The 23342-nt window shown below is 42.1% G+C and overlaps 1 protein-coding gene across 1 annotated transcript in view; it reads right to left on the minus strand.

Annotated features, from left to right (window-relative positions):
• LOC311135160 (SITS-binding protein) overlaps window positions 1-23342 on the minus strand; it is a gene marked incomplete at both ends in the record, with an annotated part of 74152 nt that overhangs the window by 39550 nt on the left and 11260 nt on the right. The window contains one exon of the mRNA XM_084169067.1: window positions 18213-18384. Within this exon, the coding sequence (XP_084025193.1) occupies window positions 18213-18384 (172 nt within the window). The remainder of the gene's footprint in view (window positions 1-18212; window positions 18385-23342) is intronic.

Raw genomic sequence — 23342 nt, forward strand, 5'->3', positions numbered from 1 at the left:
ACAGCCTCGAGTCTTCTTGTGTATGACGCTACAAACATGGCACACCTGTATTTGGGGAGTTTCTCCCATTCTTCTCTGCAGATGCTCCCAAGCTCTGTCAGGTTGGATGGGGAGTGTTGCTGCACAGCTATTTTCAGGTCTCTCCAGAGATGTTCGATCAGGTTCAAGTCCGGGCTCTGGCTGGACTTAAGAGACTTGTCCCGAAGCCACTCCTGCGTTGTCTTGGCTGTGTGCTTAGGGTCGTTGTCCTGTTGGAAGGTGAACAGTGGACCCAGTCTGAGGTGCTGTGCGCTCTGGAGCAGGCTTTCATCAAGGATCTCTCTGTACCTTGCTCCAATCATCTTTTCTACCAACTGCCACCACCATGCTTCACCGTAGGGATGGTGCCATGTTTCCTCCAGACATGATGCTTGGCATTGAGGCAAAATAGTTCAATCTTGGTTTCATCAGACCAGAGAGTCTTGTTTCTCATGGTCTGAGAGTCTTTAGGTGCCTTTTGGCAAACTCCAAGCGGGCTGTCATATGCCTTTTACTGAGGAGTGGCTTCCGTCTGGCCAATCTACCATAAAGGCCTGATTGGTGGAGTGCTGCAGAGATGGTTGTCCTTCTGGAAGGTTCTCCCATCTACAGAAGATAGCCCTATTTGGTAAAAGACCAAGTCCATATTATGGCAAGAACAGCTCAAATAAGCAAAGAGAAATGACAGTCCATCATTACTTTAAGACATAAAAAAATTATCTCAACATCAACTGTTCAGAGGGTACAGTGTGAATCAGGCCTTCATGGTCAAATTGCTGCAAAGAAACCACTGCTAAAGGACACCAATAAGAAGAAGAGACCTGCTTGGACATGAGGCAGGTGGAAATGTGTCCTTTGGTCTTGAGTCCAAATTGGAGATTTTTGGTTCCAACCGCCGTGTCTTTGTGAGACGCGGTGGGGGTGAACGGATTATCTCCACATGTGTAGTTCCCACTGTAAAGCATGGAGGAGGAGGTGTTATGGTGTGGGGGTGCTTTGCTGGTGACACTGTCTGTGATTTATTTAGAATTCAAGCCACAGCATTCTGCAGCGAAACACCATCCCATCTGGTTTGGGCTTAGTGGGACTATCATTTGTTTTTCAACAGGACAATGACCCAACACACCTCCAGGCTGTGTAAGGGCTATTTTACCAAGAAGGAGAGTGATGGGGTGCTGCATCACATGGCCTGGCCTCCACAATCCCCTGACCTCAACCCAATTGAGATGGTTTGGGATGAGTCGGAATACAGAGTGAAGGAAAAGCAGCCAACAAATGCTAAGCATCTGTGGGAACTCATTCAAGACTGTTGGAAAAGCATTCCAGGTGAAGCTGGTTGAGAGAATGCCAAGACTGTGCAAAGCTGTCATCAAGGCAAAGGGTGGCTATTTGAAGAATCTCAAATATAAAATATATTTTGATTTGTTTAACACTTTTTTGGTTACTACATGATTCCATATGTGTTATTTCATAGTGTTGATGTCTTCACTATTATTCTACAATGTAGAAAATAGTAAAAATAAAGAAAAACCCTTGAATGAGTAGGTGTGTCCAAACTTTTGACTGGTGCTGTATATAAATAAGGTATTTCTGTTTTTTATTTTTAATAAATTAGCAAACATTTCTAAAAACCTGTTTTCGCTTTGTCATTATGGGGTATTGTGTGTAGATTGATGAGAAAAAATGGCTGTAACGTAATAAAATGTGGAGAAAGTCAAGGGGTCTGAATATTTCCCGAATGCACTGTATTCCACTCATCTGAATTGCATTGATAAACTGTAAACTGATGAATTTCAAGCAGAGAGAGAGGCGATACTGAATCAGTTGACAAGTTACGTAGAAAAGGTGATCTTGTACAATGTATCTTGGAGTAGTAATGGCATACAACACCGTGCTACGTTTGTACAGTAGCCAACTGTTTTACAATACCCCTATTTCTGATGATTTGTCCTACGTATGTACTGTATAAGGATAATGAAACTGTAAGACTGACATATTTCTCAACATGCTCACAACCTGCCGTTGAATACTAATTATTTAAAAAAAAATGTCTGTCAAGTTGTCAAATACTGTGTGGAAAATTATATTAACCATCTATTATTCTTTCTATTTAGCACTTCAAAAAGAACAGTATCATTGTCTGATGTATTCGTGACTAAACAAAATGTTCTCATGGTATTTCACGGAAAACGTTCATTGTGCATGAATGACTCAGGGGTGAAAGATATGTTTCAGTTTGGTGGCTATCGAACACGACCCTGGTTTCCGGTGGTTTAGAGTGGGGTACCCGAGAGCAGTGTTTCCCAACTCCAGTCCTCGAATACCCCCAACAGTTTCTCCGGGGCTACAACACAAATGTGTGCTGTTGGGTGTACTCGAGGACTGGAGTTGGGAAACACTGCCCTAGAGGTAAAACTGCTTCTGAAAGGCATTAAAGACAGCAGACCTGAGAAAGAGATTTGAGACAACTACTATGTATGATCACTCTCTCCTTACTCTCTCTGAGCTGTGTTTGGCAAGGCCTTCTAGAAAAACAACTAAAGACGGAGGAGAGTCTCTCTTTTCTCTAGGATCAACAGATGGAAAGATATAGTTAGAGAGATAGAAAGAGTGAGAGAAAAGGAGATTGGGAGAGAGGTACAAAAAAGAGCGGGACAGAGAGCGGAGGTATAGAAAGAGAGAAAGAGGACAGCGGGGAGAAGTGGAAAGGTCTCAGGGAGTTGATCTGAGGTCTTGTACGTCGTCTAGAATGAATTTCAAACGCTAATCCCTGATAGCAACTTCTTAAAAGAGGGAGAAGGAGGGAATGGCGGAAAAAATTACAGATATCAGAAGACCGCCGAATGAATTACTTTTATTGGTTCCAGACTGATTCCAAGACTGGCGATCTCTTTAGAGGAGCTATCAGGCCATCATTTAAAAGAGCCTGCTAGGAAAACAACAAAGGACAGGATCTTTCCTGGGCCTTATTTGTAATGATGGGTTGTGGAAACTTAGAGGAGAGCCAAGCGATCTGTCTTATTTAGGTATGTCAGCATAAGGGGATTTGAAGAGAAACCCTTTGTCTGTGAATTATGGAGCTCCAGAAAAAAAGAGAATGGAAAATAGGCTAATTATATTTGAGTGGAAAATAGAATGCTATGATATTATGTCTCCTAAATGTATGAAATCTTATGAAATCTTATAACACTCAATTCTGGTACTGGTTAGATGTTCAAGTCAAAGCTAATACAATAAATGCAAACACACGCACACAAACATACATACACGTGCGTGCACACGCATGCGCACACATACCTACACACACTACTTTGCTTATCTGTCACAGATCCCCCCGGTACTGCTGCTCATTCCGTTCACCAGCTCCGGAGGTCTACGTCACCTGCCTTCTAGGCGTCACTGAACTGGTTCATTACCACCAACCACGGACTGTCTTGTCTCATTACGCACACCTGGTTCCCATTCCCCCTGATTAGTATGTGTATATATGTGCCCTCTGTTCCCCATTGTCCTTGTCCATTATTGTCCCATGTCCGTTGGTCTCGTGAGCTCTTGTTATTACGGGTCTCGTTCCGTGTATTGTAAAGAGGTTACACCTCACTCTTTTCTTTGGGTTACATCCCTTTGTTATGTAAATCAAATCACATTTTATTTGCCACATGTGCCGAATACAACAGGTGGAGACATTACAGTGAAATGCTTACTTACAAAAAAAAAGTAAATTAAAAAAAGTAAATAATTAAAGAGCAGCAGTAAAATAAAATAACAGTAGGGAGGCTATATACAGGGGGTACCGGTACAGAGTCAATCTGCGGGGGCACCGGTTAGTCGAGGTAATTTAGGTAATATGTATAGTGGGGAGAACAAATATTTGATACACTGCCGATTTTGCAGGTTTTCCTACTTACAAAGCATTTGGGGTCTGTAATTTTTATCATAGGTACACTTCAACTGTGAGAGACAGAATCTAAAACAAAAATCCAGAAAATCACATTGTATGATTTTTGAGTAATTAATTTGCATTTTATTGCATGACATAAGTATTTGATACATCAGAAAAGCAGAACTTAATATTTGGTACAGAAACCTTTGTTTGCAATTACAGAGATCATATGTTTCCTGTAGGTCTTGACCAGGTTTGCACACACTGCAGCAGGGATTTTGGCCCACTCCTCCATACAAACCTTCTCCAGATCCTTCAGGTTTCGGGGCTGTCGCTGGGCAATACGGACTTTCAGCTCCCTCCAAAGATTTTCTCTTGGGTTCAGGTCTGGAGACTGGCTAGGCCACTCCAGGACCTTGAGATGCTTCTTACAGAGCCACTCCTTAGTTGCCCTGGCTGTGTGTTTCTTCAATGCTCTTACTGAGGGAAGGAGGTTGTTGGCCAAGATCTCGCGATACATGGCCCCATCCATCCTCCCCTCAATACGGTGCAGTCGTCCTGTCCCCTTTGCAGAAAAGCATCCCCAAAGAATGATGTTTCCACCTCCATGCTTCACGGTTGGGATGGTGTTCTTGGGGTTGTACTCATCCTTCTTCTTCCTCCAAACACGGCGAGTGGAGTTTAGACCAAAAAGCTCTATTTTTGTCTCATCAGACCACATGACCTTCTCCCATTCCTCCTCTGGATCATCCAGATGGTCATTTGCAAACTTCAGACGGGCCTGGACATGCACTGGCTTGAGCAGGGGGACCTTGTGTGCGCTGCAGGATTTTAATCCATGACGGTGTAGTGTGTTACTAATGGTTTTCTTTGAGACTGTGGTCCCAGCCGTGTAGTTCTGGGCTGATCCCTCACCTTCCTCATGATCATTGATGCCCCACGAGGTGAGATCTTGCATGGAGCCCCAGACCGAGGGTGATTGACCGTCATCTTGAACTTCTTCCATTTTCTAATAATTGCGCCAACAGTTGTTGCCTTCTCACCAAGCTGCTTGCCTATTGTCCTGTAGCCCATCCCAGCCTTGTGCAGGTCTACAATTGTATCCCTGCTGTCCTTACACAGCTCTCTGGTCTTGGCCATTGTGGAGAGGTTGGAGTCTGTTTGATTGAGTGTGTGGACAGGTGTCTTTTATACTGGTAACGAGTTCAAACAGGTGCAGTTAATACAGGTAATGAGTGGAGAACAGGAGGGCTTCTTAAAGAAAAACTAACAGGTCTGTGAGAGCCGGAATTCTTACTGGTTGGTAGGTGATCAAATACTTATGTCATGCAATAAAATGCAAATTAATTACTTAAAAATCATACAATGTGATTTTCTGGATTTTTGTTTTAGATTCCATCTCTCACAGTTGAAGTGTACCTATGATAAAAAATTACAGACCTCTACATGCTTTGTAAGTAGGAAAACCTGCAAAATCGGCAGTGTATCAAATACTTGTTCTACCCACTGTACATGTGGGTAGAGTTAAAGTGACTATGCATAAATAATAAACAGTAGCAGCAGCGTAAAAGAGGGGGATTGGGTGGGGTGGGGTGGGGGGGGGCAATGCAAATAGTCCGGGTAGCCATGATGAGCTGTTCAGGAGTCTTATGGCTTGTGGGTAGAAGCTGTTAAGAAGCCTTTTGGACCTAGACTTGGCGCTACGGTACCGCTTGCCGTGCGGTAGCAGAGAGAACAGTCTAGGCTAGGGTGGCTGGAGTCTTTGACAATTTTTAGGGCCTTCCTCTGACACCGCCTGGTATAGAGGTCCTGGATGGCAGGAAGCTTGGCCCCAGTGATGTAGTGTCTCATTACGCACACCTGGTTCCCATTCCCCCTGATTAGTATGTGTATATATGTGCCCTCTGTTCCCCGTTGTCCTTGTCGTTACACCTCACTCTTTTGTTTGGGTTACATCCCTTTGTTATACATATACACAGTGGGGAAAACAAGTATTTATTCAGCCACCAATTGTGCAAGTTCTCCCACTTAAAAAGATGAGAGAGGCCTGTAATTTTCATCATAGGTACACGTCAACTATGACAGACAAAATGATTTTAAAAAATCCAGAAAATCAATTGTAGGATTTTTTATGAATTTATTTGCAAATTATGGTGGAAAATAAGTATTTGGTCAATAACAAAAGTTTCTCAATACTTTGTTATATACCCTTTGTTGGCAATGACACAGGTCAAACGTTTTCTGTAAGTCTTCACAAGGTTTTCACACACTGTTGCTGGTATTTTGGCCCATTCCTCCATGCACATCTCCTCTAGAGCAGTGATGTTTTGGGGCTGTCGCTGGGCAACACAGACTTCAAATCCCTCCAAAGATTTTCTATGGGGTTGAGATCTGGAGACTGGCTAGGCCACTCCAGGACCTTGAAATGCTTCTTACGAAGCCACTCCTTCGTTGCCCGTGCGGTGTGTTTGGGATCATTGTCATGCTGAAAGACCCAGCCATGTTTCATCTTCAATGCCCTTGCTGATGGAAGGAGGTTTTCAATCAAAATCTCACGATACATGGCCCCATTCATTCTTTCCTTTACACGGATCAGTCGTCCTGGTCCCTTTGCAGAAAAACAGCCCCAAAGCATGATGTTTCCACCCCCATGCTTCACAGTAGGTATGGTGTTCTTTGGATGCAACTCAGCATTCTTTGTCCTCCAAACACGACGAGTTGAGTTTTTACCAAAAAGTTATATTTTGGTTTCATCTGACCATATGATATTCTCCCAATCCTCTTCTGGATCATCCAAATGCACTCTAGCAAACTTCAGACGGGCCTGGACATGTACTGGCTTAAGCAGGGGGACACGTCTGGCACTGCAGGATTTGAGTCCCTGGCAGCGTAGTGTGTTACTGATGGTAGGCTTTGTTACTTTGGTCCCAGCTCTCTGCAGGTCATTCACTAGGTCCCCCCGTGTGGTTCTGGGATTTTTGCTCACCGTTCTTGTGATCATTTTGACCCTACGGGGTGAGATCTTGCATGGAGCCCCAGATCGAGGGAGATTATCAGTGGTCTTGTATGTCTTCCATTTCCTAATAATTGCTCCCACAGTTGATTTCTTCAAACCAAGCTGCTTACCTATTGCAGATTCAGTCTTCCCAGCCTGGTGCAGGTCTACAATTTTGTTTCTGGTGTCCTTTGACAGCTCTTTGGTCTTGGCCATAGTGGAGTTTGGAGTGTGACTGTTTGAGGTTGTGGACAGGTGTCTTTTATACTGATAACAAGTTCAAACAGTTGCCATTAATACAGGTAACGAGTGGAGGACAGAGGAGCCTCTTAAAGAAGAAGTTACAGGTCTGTGAGAGCCAGAAATCTTGCTTGTTTGTAGGTGACCAAATACTTATTTTCCACCATAATTTGCAAATAAATTCATTAAAAATCCTACAATGTGATTTTCTGGATTTTTTTTCTCAATTTGTCTGTCATAGTTGACGTGTACCTATGATGAAAATTACAGGCCTCTCTCATATTTTTAAGTGGGAGAACTTGCACAATTGGTGGCTGACTAAATACTTTTTTCCCCGACTGTATATATACAGTTGAAGTCGGAAGTTTATATACACTTAGGTTGGAGTCATTAAAACTCGTTTTTCAACCACTCCACAAATTTCTTGTTAACAAACTATAGTTTTGGCAAGTCGGTTAGTTCATCTACTTTGTACATGATACAAGTAATTTTTCCAACAATTGTTTACATACAGATTATTTCACTTATAATTCATTGTATCACAATTCCAATGGGTCAGAAGGTAACATACCCTAAGTTTACTGTGCCTTTAAACAGCTTGGAAAATTCCAGAAAATGATGTCATGGCTTTAGAAGCTTCTGATAGGCTAATTGACATAATTTGAGTCAATTGGAGGTGTACCTGTGGATGTATTTCAAGGCTTACCTTCAATCTCAGTGCCTCTTTGCTTGAAATCATGGGAAAATCAAAAGAAATCAGCCAAGACCTCAGAAAAAAAATTGTAGACCTCCCCAAGTCTGGTTCATCCTTGGGAGCAATTTCCAAACGCCTGTAGGTACCAAGTTCATCTTTACAAACAATAGTACGCAAGTATAAACACCATGGGACCACACAGCCGCCATACCGCTCAGGAAGGAGACGCGTTCTGTCTCCTAAAGATGAACGTACTTCGGTGCGAAAAGTGCAAATCAATCCCAGAACAACAGCAAAGGACCTTGTGAAGATGCTGAATGAAACAGGTACAAAAGTATCTATATCCACAGTAAAACGAGTCCTATCTCGACATAACCTGAAAGGCCGCTCAGCAAGGAAGAAGCCACTGCTCCAAAACCGCCATAAAAAAGCAAGACTACGGTTTGCAACTGCACATGTGGACAAAGATCGTACTTTTTGGAGAAATGTCCTCTGGTCTGATGAAACAAAAATAGAACTGTTTGGCCATAATGACCATCGTTATGTTTGGAGGAAAAAGGGGGTGGCTTGCAAGCCGAAGATCACCATCCCAACCGTGAAGCACGGGGGTGGCAGCATCATGCTTTGGGGGTGATTTGCTGCAGGAGGGACTGGTGCACTTCACAAAATAGATGGCATCATGAGGAAGGAAAATTATGTGGATATATTTAAGCAACATCTCAAGACATCAGTCAGGAAGTTAAAGCTTGGTCGCAAATGGGTCTTCCAAATGGACAATGACCCCAAGCATACTTCCAAAGTTGTGGCAAAATGGCTTAAGGACAACAGTCAAGGTATTGGAATGGCCATCACAAAGCCCAGACCTCAATCCTGTAGAAAATGTGTGGGCAGAACTGAAAAAGCATGTGCGAGCAAGGAGGCCTACAAACCTGACTCAGTTACACCAGCTCTGTCAGGAGGAATGGGCCAAAATTTACCCAACTTATTGTGGGAAGCTTGTGGAAGGCTACCCCAAACGTTAAACAATTTAAAGGCAATGCTACCAAATACTAATTGAGTGTATGTAAACTTCAGACCCACTGGGAATGTGATGAAAGCTGAAATAAATCATTCTCTCAACTATTATTCTGACATTTCACATTCTTAAAATAAAGTGGTGATCCTTTTTCCTAGGATTAAATGTCAGGAATTGTGAAAAACTGAGTTTAAATGTATTTGGCTAAGGTGTATGTAAACTTCCGACTTCAACTGTATATATATATATATACACACGCACACACACACACACACACACACACACACACACACACACACACGCACACACACACACACACATACGTGTTTGTTTTGGGCTTCGTCCTCGTCGTTTTTCATGACATACCTTGTGTTGGAAGGAGTAAATCTAACCCCTATGACGTATTCCTACAACTGTCTTCTAATCATTATACAACGTGACATTATCATCTGACAATCATTAACAGTGTGATCTGTACAATCGTTGTCACACTTTAGAGTTTCAAACACATCAAATATGAAATATGCAAGATAAACCAAATATCTATTTGCTCTACAGACAAAAGACTTTACTTGGTAAAACATTAATTTTTCCATTCAATAATACTCCTTTTAAGAATATTTTGTTTTCCCAGGTATAGCCCATCTGTGAAAGTTGACCTTACTAATCAGAGATGGATTTGAATTTAACTAAGAATCTGAGGGCGTTATAGAGCAGTGCACTATACAGCCGACAATGTACCTTTTAAAGGCAATGTTCCCAATGTTCAGGGAGATCACATTCACAGCTAATGCTGCAAATGTCGGCTCAATCGGAAACACACACCTTTAAATGTCAAGTGCTCTACATTACAATGCGCCTCGGATTGAATCCCGGCCTTCGTGAGACCAAGTTCATTAATAACATCTAAAATGAGTAGCCGACAATGTTTATGTATCATCAACTGTTATAAACCGGTAGTATATCACCTATCCTATAGTATACTTTACACCAATAATGCTTACGTCTTGGTTGTGGTAACCCCCTGTAACGTGTATCTACATTACTTAATGATGTGTAAATATAGGAATAAGCCTTTGGGCTTTAGACCGCTCGCATGATAGCTCCAAAAAAAATGTATCTTGCATCTCAGCGATATCTAATCTGCACTCCAGTACTTCCAGTTGTTATGTACAGTTTAAGACAGGTGGGCATAGGACAAGCTCCCCCAGTTGGCAACTAGCTCAAATTTCACTTTCCTGCTCTCTCTCTTTCCTGTGCTCTCTCCCTCCTGTACTCTCCAGTACCCTCTCTCTTCTTTTTTTTTATCTCTCTTGCGCTCTATTTCTTTATTTATTCTCCTGTGTGCGCTCTCTCTGTCTCTTATCTTATTAGCTGTTACGGTGACCGTATTACCACCACACCGGCGGTCACGAGTCATGACGGCAGTCAAATTCCATGTGACTGTTTAGTCACGGTAATTAGGCGTCTCCAAGCTCTGATGCTGCTGATGGTCATAGGTATCCTACCAAACTTGCTAACTGCATGGTACTCAGCACTCTATTGTCCCTCTAATCACTCTGACATCAATGCACATGTAATCGAAAATTTAATCAAACACTTCATGAGAGCCCGTGAGCTCATGTTGCGCAACATTTCTATAGGCTATGCAATTTCGTGAGAAAACAGAGTGATGGCCTCTATTAAAAAGAGGAGGATCGCATCAGCTTTCTATAGACTAGGCCTACTATATTTATTTCTCAACCTTCCTAATATTAAGCACATTGCTTCTCTTTAAAACAGGAGTATAGCTTACCTGGCTGGCATGAAAATGAACCACAGGAAAAGCTTCCTCCATTCGCTATTTAAGTGCATAGATGACATTTATTTTTTTCCCCGCTGCCCCAGTTCCGTGACAGGTGCATGATAATGTTCCATTCTACATCAAAACAAATTTCACACATATATTATTTAGTATATGTAAAGACAAGATTAAATCAATAATAGTGTGATGGGTGACAATATTAGCCTCTCACTTGTGAATGATATATTATCATCTGTCAGCTTAAGGCAAACGGTGCATGCTTTTTCTGCAACTTTTTCAAATCATATTCGCACACCTCATGTAGCCTAGCCAATCGACCTATATGTTATGATAAGTTTTGTATCACAACTAAAGTGGCCAAATAACTTCTGAAAATTAAGCACATTAATACGCTTTACAATGGGTGTAGAACCTAACTGGTATACATACAGTGCCTTCGGAAAGTATTCAGACCCCTTGACTTTTTCCACATTTTGTTACGTTACAGCCTTATTAATTATTATTATTTATTTTTTTAAGAATCCTCAGCAATCTACACACAATACCCTATGATGACAAAGTGAAAACAGGTTTTTACCTTATTTACATAAGTATTCAGACCTTTTGCTATGAGATTCGAAATTGAGCTCAGGTGCATCCTGTTTCCATTGATCATCCTTGAGATGTTTCTACAACTTGACTGGAGTCCACCTGTGGTAAATTCAATTGATTGGACATGATTTGGAAAGGCACAGACCTGTCTATATAAGGTCACACAGTTGACAGTGCATGTCAGAGCAAAAACCAAGCCATGAGGTCGAAGGAATTGTCCGTAGAGCTCAGAGACGACAGGATTGTGTCGAGGCACAGATCTGGAGAAGGGTACCGAAAAGTTTCTGTAGCATTGAAGGTCCCCAAGAACACAGTGGCCTACATCATTCTTAAATGGAAGACGTTTGGAACCACCAAGACTCTTCTTAGAGTCCGCTTGGAGTTTGCCAAAAGGCAACTAAAGACTCTCAGACCATGAAAAACAAGATTCTCTGTTCTGATGAAACCAAGATTGAACTCTTTGGCCTGAATGCCAAGCGTCACTTCTGGAGGAAACTTGGCACCATCCCTACAGTGAAGCATGGTGGTGGCAGCATCATGCTCTTGGGATGTTTTCCAGCGGCAGGGACTGGGAGACTAGTCAGTATTGAGGCAAAGATTAATGGAGCAATGTACAGAGAGATCCTTGATGAAAACCTGCTCCAGAGCACTCAGGACCTCAGACTGGGGCAAAGGTTCACATTCCAACAGGACACCGACCCTAAGCACACAGCCAAGACAATGCAGGAGTGGCTTCAGGACAAGTCTCTGAATGTCCTTGAGATACCCGATCGAACATCTCTGGAGAGACCTGAAAATAGCTTGAGAGGATCTGCAGAGGATCTGCAGAGGTGTGCCAAGCTTGTAGCATCATACCCAAGAAGACTCGAGACTGTAATCGCTGCCAAAGGTGCTTCAACAAAGTACTGAGTAAAGGGTCTGAAAACATATGTAAATGTGATATCAGTTTTTTTCTAAAATCCTGTTTTTGCTTTGTCATTATGGGGTCATTGTGTGCAGATTGATGAGGAGGAAAAACGATTTAATCAATTTTAGAATAAGGCTGAAAACTAACAAAATGTGGAAAATGTCAAGGGGTCTGAATACTTTTCGAAGGCACTGTATGCAGCGCGTGAGTTTCAAGTTTGGGGAAGAATTTTCACCATAAAAATGCACCTTTGTAATAAAAGCATTACATGCATAATCACATTTTTGGTCACTTTTGAGAATGGTGTTTTCCTGCTAATGTAACATTCGCGCTTATAGGCTACTGCTGTGTGTGCATTGCTGCGCTTATAATGGGAAGAAATAGCCTAATAGTTAACAACATTTTAAGCTAAACGTGCCCATCTGTTGCGTCAGGCTCACTGCTTAAAACAGTTTTTTTGATGCTAGTGGTTGTATTAATTTGGGATCTATTCCATCCCTCAACTGTCCCGGACTATGTTTGGAATATTTATTTCTCGCACAGAATAGGGCAACTTTTGTACTATGGTGGATAGTAGATTGACATAGGCTAGTGCTTTTGCTGTTCGTTAGGCCTACTCATCTTGTTGGCTGACGAAAAGTAAATGTGGACAGTTCTTACAATATCTTCAATATGCACATCGGAATTGGATAAGGACGCGCACAGTTGCGTCCCCGATGTGTGTCTTCACCTGTAGCCTGTGAGAAAGACCTGATCACGTAACTGAGAGGTGCTTCGGCACCCAGCGTTGAGAAGGGAATTATAATAATTATATTCAGCCCAAGGGCACAACGGCCACTGGCCGCAAAAGGCATGGATTTCTTTTGGGGGGATTATAGCCACACAAAGGGGATGCAGCCGGGAAATTCAAGGCCTTATCAAGTTCTTGTCAAATTGTGAATGAGAGACTGATGAAGTGTGTACAGCCTGCGCAAAAAAACTAAGCAGAGCTCATGCCTTTCAAGCAACTTTTTTCAAATCATCATTAGTCGCATCATGCAGCCTTAGAATGTATTAAAAATCAAAACATATAACCCAACATTTGTATCACAACTAAAGTTACATAAATAACTCTAAATTAAGCATATAAGAGTACCTGTTTCTTTGTTAACCGCTCAACACAGAACAGCCGCATGTGCGCACTCCCTCAAATCGTTTGGAGAAAATATCCTTTCAATTTTATTCAGCTGTGTTAAATTGTATTCTTCATACTATAAAATAATGCCACGGAATTCTAAGCATATCTTGTCTGCTAAATGAACTAGTGTAGCCCACAGGCATATGGCATAGCCAGATCAGGGCCTAACATAAGGACAACGCAGAGTATGCTATTCTGTTAATCTGTTTCTTTAGACCTGTCTAAAATAAATAATGGATTTATTGTGATGGTGTAAGCTATATTACATGGATTTATTAGACTTCTTAAAATGTAGATGTTCCAAAGGTCTGCATCAGTGTGGCTTGTAGGCTATGTGTGGAAGCCAGGAGATGCTAAATGTGTTTATGTTAATTAACGGTCAATTACCATGAGACCGGCTGTTATTTGCTTGACAATCACCGGCTGACAAAATGTCATGACCGCCACAGCCCTATGTGCACCTAAGTTAGCAAATGTTGTTAAAAAAATACAGTTTAAAAGTCACACACAATGTATAAACCTATTACAACTGGAGCAGGCCAACCCTGTTGGGTGTGCAGGCTTCTGTTCCAACCCAGCACTAACACACCTGATTCAATTTATCAAACCTAATTAGTTGATAATCAAGTATGTTATTGCTGGGCTGGAACAGAAATCTGCACACCCAGTAGATCAGGGATCAGTGGAGCGAGGCTGGCCACCTCTGGTATTTACTTTTTTTTGTTTACTTTAAATTATGCTTTTGTAATAATAGCCTTCTTGTTATTTAGATGTTTAACCTTTATCTATGAGTTAGATTACTTGTAAGCTTTGAAATTATATGAAAGTGTTGATTCTTTGAAGTGAGGTGTTTAAACTTGTAATTGTTAACTTAAAACTATTATTCAAGATGAATTAGTGTCAATGTTGATTAATCACATCTCACAATCCTGCAATAAAGGGACTCTCTCTAATTTGTGTGTGTTGTATTCTCAAATGAACATTACCTACACTACATGACCAAAAGTATGTGGACACATGCTCGTCAAACATCTCATTCCAAAATCATGGGTATTAATATGGAGTTGGTCCCCCCTTTGCTACTATAACTGCTTCCACTCTTATTGGAAGGCTTTCCACTAGATGTTGGAACATTGCTGCGGGGACTTGCTTTCATTCAGCCACACAATATCATTAGTGAGGTTGGGCACTGATGTTGGGCGATTAGGCCTGGCTCGCAGTCGGCGTTTCAATTCATCCCAAAGGTGTTTGATGGGGTTGAGGTCAGGGCTCTGTGTAGGCCAGTCAAGTTCTTCCACACCGATCTCAACAAACCATTTCTGTATGGACCTCGCTTTGTGCACAGGGGAATTGTCATGCTGAAACAGGAAAGGGCCTTCCCCAAACTGTTGCCACAAAGTTGGAAGCACAGAATTATCTAGAATATCATTGTATACTGTAGCGTTAAGATTTCCATTCACTGGAACTAAGGGGCCTAGCCCAAACCATGAAAAACAGCCCCAGACCATTATTCCTCCTCCACCAAACTTTACAGTTGGCACTATGCATTGGGGCAGGTAGCGTTCTCCTGACATCCGCCAAACCCAGATTTGTCTATCGGACTGCCAGATGGTGAAGCGTGATGAAACACCCCAGAGAACGCGTTTCCACTGCTCCAGAGTCCATTGGTCGGCAAGCTTTACACCACTCCAGCCAACGCTTGGCATTGCGCATGGTGATCTTAGGCTTGTGTGTGGCTGCTCGGCCATGGAAACCCATTTCATGAAGCTCCCGATGAACAGTTTTTGTGCTGACGTTGCTTCCAGAGGCAGTTTGGAACTCGATAGTGTTGCAATCAAGGACAAATGATTTCTACGTGCTACGCAGTTCAGCACTCGGCGGTCCCATTCTGTGAGCCCATTCTGTGAGCTTGTGTAACTTACCACTTCGCTGCTGAGCCGTTGCTGCTCCTAGACGTTTCCACTTCACAATAACAGCACTTACAGTTGACCAGGGCAGCTTTAGCAGGGTAGAAATTTGACGAACTGACTTGTTGGAAAGGTGGCATCCTATGACAGTGCCACGTTGAAAGTCACTGAGCCCTTCAGGAAGGCCATTCTACTGTGAATATTTGTCTATGGAGATTGCATGGCTGTGTGCTCGTTTTTATACACCTGTCAGCAACGGGTGTGGCTGAAATTGCCGAATCCACTAATTTGAAGGGGTGTCCACATACTTTTGTATCTGTAGTGTACCTTTTTGTTCAGTTTTAAGCTCTCCAATTAGTTTTATTTGATTGTCACTCTTTTCAGGATATCAGCAATGTCAACTCCTTTTGCAGGTGATAATGGCATTCAACGCCATTGCAGCCATAGGCCTACAGCAGTGGTTCCCAACTCCAGGCCTTGAATACTCCCCCAACAGCACACAGACAAACTCACCTGATTCAACTCATTGAGGGCTTGATGATTTATTGACAAGTTGAATCAGCTGTGCTTTTTGTAATTTTGTTTTACTAAGGACAAAAGTAACTTTGTTTTACATTTTAGTTTCTTACAGGTATTTTGTTTCATATACATTAATTTAATAGGTTTAAGGCAAATCGGTTTCCTTAAACCATTTGAGTAGCAAGTTTTCATGTTCAAGTGAGCTTAACTCAATTGTGTTTACGTCAACTTCACTCACAAGGGTTACATTACAATAACATAGTATATTTAAGTAAAGTCGACAACATAATTTAAGCACTTCACTCAATTATTCAAGTAAAGTCAACAACATAATTTAAATTAGCTTCACTCTACATTTACGTTGTTTATTCAAGCACAGTTAAAAGGAACACTTGTTGTACATTGCTTACTCACACATTGACAGTACAGTATAATCAAATGATTCATTTGCCAACTCAAATGGCTCAAGGCAATCGGTTTCCTCAAAACCATTTGAGTAAACGTACAGTATTATGCACACAGTATTACAACCCTCTGGTCTTAACCATGTAACCGACTGTATTTTTAATGACAAGATCAAGACATCATGGGAATTACGTCATTTTCTGGTTTTTATTTGTTAACAAAACATCTTTATAAAACCAGTATTTAATCATGATGTCATGGCAACCAGTTTTTCCAGCTGGGTTCTTCTATTCCCCTCGAGATAACCACTGATCTGTAAGTGAGTGGATAGGTGAAAACATTAGAGTGACAGATCAATGATTTTCCCAAGACAGACTGCGTTTCAGCTAGATCAGCTGCTGCTCTTATTGCGTTCATTATATACAGTAGAACAATGAGACCTGAGCTCATTGTTGCCGTGGATTCACTCGACAAAACCACCAGAATTAACTCATTTTCAATGGAGGGCGGAGACATAGGAGCCAAAGAAATGCATACAATGCATTTAATGTAAAACAAATTAAATCACGTGGAATAGAGTACCACGTGGGCTCTATTCATTATGGGCCGGTTTCCCAGACACAGATTAGGCCTAGCCCTTGACTAAAAAGCTCTTTCAATGGAGAAGCTTTTTAATCCAGGACTAGGCTTAATCTGTGTCTGGGAAACCGGCCCTACATTTCATTCTGAGTGTTACTTTTGAAATCTTACCTGCAAAATGTTAGCATTAGTATCACATTAGCATGTCTGGCATTGTCGTTGATCAGCTTTGCTATGTCCAGAGATAGCGGCAGTAGCTTTAGCCCAGAGCACTTTTATTATTTATCTTCAAAGCACAGTGATAACAGAGGGTTAAAACGTCCTGGACATTACTGCTACCCTCTCAGAAGGTGGAAAAGGGATTTAAGTCATGCGACTCTCTCCCTTAGTTAAGCCCCTGCTACTGTGTTATATAAGACTGTGTGTGTGTGTGTGTGTGTGAGGGGAAACAATGGTCTGATGAATCATAAAGGGCCTTTGTTTGTATCACATGATGATAATTATGGCCTTTAGTTGATGTACTGCCCCATGCTCTGATCTGGAATGGCAAAGCTGTCTGGGACAAAGATTAGCATGTTTCAGCTCCAACAAACACACACAGTCATGGTACATTCTCTCACTCACACGTGTACACACACACACACACACACACACGTGCGCACATACACACTCAGACACACACTTACACAAACAGACCTTGACTCACACACATTGCATTAAAATGTCTTTGTATTATGCACTCTTTTCTTATTGTGTGTGTGTGTGTGTGTGTGTGTGTGTGTGTGTGTGTGTGTTTGGCGTTTACATATGGCTCACTTTTAGCGGAGACTAGGTTAGGAGCTCAGCAGCCCTGTCACACATGCCACACATAGCAGGCGTGGTGGTCCATAGTCCCCAGGGGTCATTGCAATACCCCTCATCACACACACACACACACACAAACACACACACACACATTTACATCCGGCTGAGACCACTAGCATGGCATGCCCTACAATCCTATCCAGATAAAACTGATACCCCCCAAAATAACCTGTCCAATAAAGTAATCTGTTGCTTCTTATAATAGAAACAAAAGGCAATTAGTGCTGCATCCCTAGGAGTTCATGTATGATGGTGGTTTGCTGCCCTTTGTAGTCTAATCTCTCAATTAATAAACCCAGGGACAACCTGTATCGTGTTACACTATTTACAGAGCAGATGTCCCGTAGGGATGTAAGTGATACAGTAAGTCAACAAAAGAACAACAACAGGGCTTTCCCCTGTCTCTGTGACTCATCATGTCACCCATAGAATCAGATATCCCTTCCCCTAATGCTAACCATAACCATTAGGGGATGGAAAATGTATCTAACCCTGTATCATTGATTAGGGGCCACTTTTAGCTAAATCAATCTGGCTCAACATTCTCATTCGGCACCCGTTATTAAGCCGACAGACCAGATATTGCGCTCGTTGTCAAGGCGATGACCCCTTACCTGACGAGCCCAGGAAGTAGCGTTCGAGGACTGAGCCAAAGCCAGAGGGGTTGTCCCTGAGGTTGCTAACGGTGAACGGCTGCATGGTGACATTCTGCTCGTTGATTGGCCAGCTCTGGTTCTGGACGCTGGCGCCACCGTACCATGACATGTTAGCCATGGAGAAGCAGTCCTAGGGAGGGGGGAGACACACACACACACACACACACACACAGTTAGATAAGACATACAGACAATCTTTTCAGTTAAAGCGTGAGTGGAATAGGAGGACAGAGAGAAGTAGATGGTGGGAAAAAAAAGCAGAGAGGAGATTAATACAATGTCAGCAAGAGGGAAGTGAGAGATGGACAAAGAGAAAGAAAGAGACCGGGATCGTGACAGTGGAAGGAAGGAGGAAGAGAGAATATTCCTCTAAAGAAACAGAACTGGGGAGAGAGAGGTGAATTAAAATAGGGTCAAGAGGGAGGGAGGAAAATTATGAGAGATAGATGAAAGGTAGTTGAATGATAAAGAATAGACAGTGGAAGAAAACAGAGATTGAGACCGAGTTGGAAAGTCTAAAGGGGTTGATCTGAGGTCTTGAGTGTCATCTAGAATCAATCTCAAACACTAATGCATATCTGACTCGTTTCAGGAAACTAGGCGTGTGTTGCAAGTCACGACTTCACAGGAGAGGCATTTGAACGTTTCTTTTTTATCAAAATGCGTTTTTTGGCAGAAATGCCTTCTGGAACATGTGCCTTAATAACAAACTTGTATGCCATCTGTAAATACGAATAAAGTTGTTAAATTACGAGCCTAGTTGGTTTAGCCACAGAAAAAGACAGGAACATTCTCGCTAGCCATGATTGGCTGAGATAATGAATGGGCTAGATATGCCGAGAGATGAGTTTCGGATTGGTCTGCCGTGTAGCATCTTCCATCTATAGAATGAGCTGCTCGTTATGTGTAGGGGTGTGTTCGTAAATTCAGTCTGGAGTGCCAGAGTGCGCTCAGAGTGTGCTCTGGGCGTTCGTAAACTCAGAGCGTTGTCAGATTGTCAGTTCGTAAATTCAGAGCGTTTCGGTCTAGGAGCGTTCAGAGCGCACACTGGACGCTCTGGCCGAGGAGTAGGGTTGATCCGAGCGTTCTGAACACACAACGGCAGTCAAGCACCCAAGCTAACTGGCTAACGTTGGCTAGCTTGCTAGCTACTTCCAGACACAAATGAGAGAACACCTCACTCTGACAATTTTACTCGCCCTAGCAGAGCTGGTTAGGCTGTTTTCATGTTATCCAGAGTGTTGGTGACTGTAACTGTGCTGCTGGCAACAATTTAATTACGCTTTTTTGTCGACGTTTACTGACACCGGCCATTTTCAACTGGCGTTGAGCTTTCGTAAATTAATCCGTTATTCTGCGCTCTGACAAACTCAGACGAGAGCAGATTTACGAATGCACCAAAGAACTGCAGTTTTTTCAGGTAACCATGGCATCCGTGACAGAGAGGGAGAAAGATCTGATGATTCTTATGGCATTGCACACGGTCAGTGTGGACCAGAGTGACTTGACACAACAGGCCAAGCAAGTTGTACAAATAAAACGGAAACGACACAGGAAGTCTTATTTAATGAAAGGGGTTAGCAGTCTGCCGTGAAGCGTTCATCCATGTATACGGTAAGCGTCTAGCTACAGTTTCAGATATTATACATTTCTAATTTTGTCAGAAAGTTGATTTCATTGCAAGTTAAAGCTTACTGTTAGCTAGCTAGCTAACGTTAGGTGGCTGGCTCGCTAGCTAAAATTAATTGTATGATCTGTGTAGTAATATTATCTCAGAAAGCCATTTGCGTTGCTAGTTATAGCCTAATGTTAGCTAGCTAATATACACAAATCTAAGAAAAGGAATGGAATAAGAATATATACACTACTCGGTCAAAAGTTTTAGGACACCTACTCATTCAAGGGTTTTTCTTTATTTTTACTATTTTCTACATCATGGAAATAATAGTGAAGACATCAAAACTATTAAAAAACACATATGAAATCATGTAGTAACCAAAAAAGTGGGAGGGTTGCTAAGAAGAAGCCTCTGCTGTCAAAAAAGAACCAAACTGCCGTCTTATAGTAAAAATAAAGAAAACTGCTTGAATGAGTAGGTGTGTCAAAACCTTTCACTGGTGCTGTCTGTGTGTATTTACTACTGGTAAAAAGTTTTAGAACACCTACTCATTCAAAGGTTTTTCTTCATTTTGTACTATTTTCTACATTGTAGAATAATAGAAGACAAACTATGAAATGACACATGGAATCATGTAGTAACCAAAAAGGTGTTAAACAAAACATAATATATTTTAGATTCTTCAAGTAGCCACCCTTTGCCTTGACGACAGCTTTGCACAGTCTTGGCGTTCTCTCAACCAGCTTCAGCTGGAATGCTTTTCCAACAGTCTTGAAGGAGTTCCCACATATGCTGAGCACTTGTTGGCTGCTTTTCCTTCACTCTGCGGTCCGACGCATCCCAAACCATCTCAATTTAGATGAGGTCGGGGGATTGTGGAGGCCAGGTCATCTGATGCAGCACTACATCACTCTCCTTGGTCAAATAGCCCTTACACAGCCTGGAGGTGTGTTGGGTCATTGTCCTGTTGAAAAAAAAATAGATAGTTCCACTAAGCCCAAACCAGATGCGATAGCATATCGCTGCAGAATGCTGTGGTAGCCATGCTGGTTAAGTGTGCCTTGAATTCTAAATAAATCACAGACAGTGTCACCAGCAAAGTACCCCCACACCATAACACCTCCTTCTCCATGCTTTACAGTGGGGAATACACATGCAGAGATTATGCGTTCACCCACAACGCGTCTCACAAAGACATGGCGGTTGGAACCAAAAATCTCAAATTTGGACTCATTTTTACATTTACATTTTAGTAATTTAGCAGACACTCTTATCCAGAGCGACTTACAGGAGCAATTAGGGTTAAGTGCCTTGCTCAAGGGCACATTAACGTCATTTAGCAGACGCTCTTAGCCAGAGCGACTCACAAATTGGTGCGTTCACCCTATAGCCAGTGGGATAACCACTTTACAATTTGGGGGGGGGGTTAGAAGGATTGCTTTATCCTATCCCAGGTATTCCTTAAAGAGGTGGGGTTTCAAATGTCTCCGGAAGGTGGTGAGTGACTCCGCTGTCCTGGCGTCGTGAGGGAGCTTGTTCCACCATTGGGGTGCCAGAGCAGCGAACAGTTTTGACTGGGCTGAGCGGGAGCTATGCTTCCGCAGAGGAAGGGGAGCCAGCAGGCCAGAGGTGGATGACCAAAGGACACATTTCCACCGGCCTCATGTCCATTGCTCGTGTTTCTTGGCCCAAGCAAGTCTCTTCTTCTTATTGGTGTGCTTTAGTAGTGGTTTCTTTGCAGTAATTCGACCATGAAGACCTGATTCACAAGGTCTCCTCTGAACAGTTGATGTTGAGATGTGTCTGTTACTTGAGCTCTGTGAAGCATTTATTTGGGCTGCAATTTCTGAGGCTGGTAACTCGAATGAACTTATCCTCTGCAGCAGAGGTACCTCTGGGTCTTCCATTCCTGTGGTGGTCCTCATGAGAGCCAGTTTCATCATTGCACTTGATGGTTTTTGCGACTGCACTTGAAGAAACTTTGAAAGTTCTTGACATGTTCCGTATTGACTGACCTTCATGTCTTAACTTAATGATGGAATGTGGTTTCTCTTCGCTTATTTGAGCTGTTCTTGCCAAAATATGGACTTGGTCTTTTACCAAATAGGGCTTTCTTCTGTATACCCCCCTACCTTGTCTCAACACAACTGATTGGCTCAAACGCATTAAGAAGGAAAGAAATTCCACAAATGAACTGTTATGAAGGCACACCTGTCAATTGAAATGCATTCCAGGTGACTTCCTCGTGAAGCTGGTTGAGAGAATGCCAAGAGTGTGCAAAGCTGTCATCAAGGCAAAGGCTGGCTATTTGAAGAATCTCAAATATAAAATATATTTTGATTTATTTAACACTTTTTTGGTTACTACATGATTCCATATGTTATTTCATAGTTTTGATGTCTTCACTATTATTCTACAATTTAGAAAATAAAAACCCTTGAATGAGTAGGTGTTCTAAAACTTTTGACCGGTAGTGTAAATATATGGATGAGCAATGTCATTATCATTATCAGAGTGGCATAGTCTAAGATGCAATAGATAGTATAGAATCCAGTATATACATATGAGATGGTAATGCAAGATATGTAAACATTAAAGGGGCATTATTAGAGTGACTAGTGTTCTATTTATTAAAGTGGCCAGTGATTTTCAAGTCTGTATTTAGGCAGCAGCCTCTCTGTGCTAGTGATGGAACATCAATAGAACACGCCTGACTCTCCTCCACCAGTCATACAAGGAGAATGGTGAGCGGTCTGTCTACCAGAAGATGGTTGCTGACTGCAAGACCACCTGTCAAGACCTGCAGTTGTCTCTGGGAGGCACTACTGAACCAGCAAGCAAAGACGACAGGGTGCATTTCAGCTTTGATTTTGCTCAACGAGTAAGCAACATTTCCTCCTTTATACTGATTCAGGACATACAGTGGGGAGAACAAGTATTTGATACACTGCCGATTTTGCAGGTTTTCCTACTTACAAAGCATGTAGAGGTCTGTAATTTTTTATCATAGGTACACTTCAACTGTGAGAGACGGAATCTAAAACAAAAATCATTGATGCCCCACGAGGTGAGATCTTGCATTGAGCCCCAGACCGAGGGTGATTGACCGTCATCTTGAACTTCTTCCATTTTCTAATAATTGCGCCAACAGTTGTTGCCTTCTCACCAAGCTGCTTGCCTATTGTCCTGTAGCCCATCTTAGCCTTGTGCAGGTCTACAATTTTATCCCGGATGTCCTTACACAGCTCTCTGGTCTTGGCCATTGTGGAGAGGTTGGTGTCTGTTTGATTGAGTGTGTGGACAGGTGTCTTTTATACAGGTAACGAGTTCAAACAGCTGCAGTTAATACAGGTAATGAGTGGAGAACAGTTCTGTGAGAGCCAGAATTCTTACTGGTTGGTAGGTGATCAAATACTTATGTCATGCAATAAAATGCAAATTATTACTTAAAAATCATACAGTGTGATTTT

This window comes from Coregonus lavaretus (genome assembly GCF_964263955.1).
Source record: "Coregonus lavaretus genome assembly, chromosome: 9".
In the NCBI taxonomy this organism is placed as follows: Eukaryota; Metazoa; Chordata; class Actinopteri; order Salmoniformes; family Salmonidae; genus Coregonus; species Coregonus lavaretus.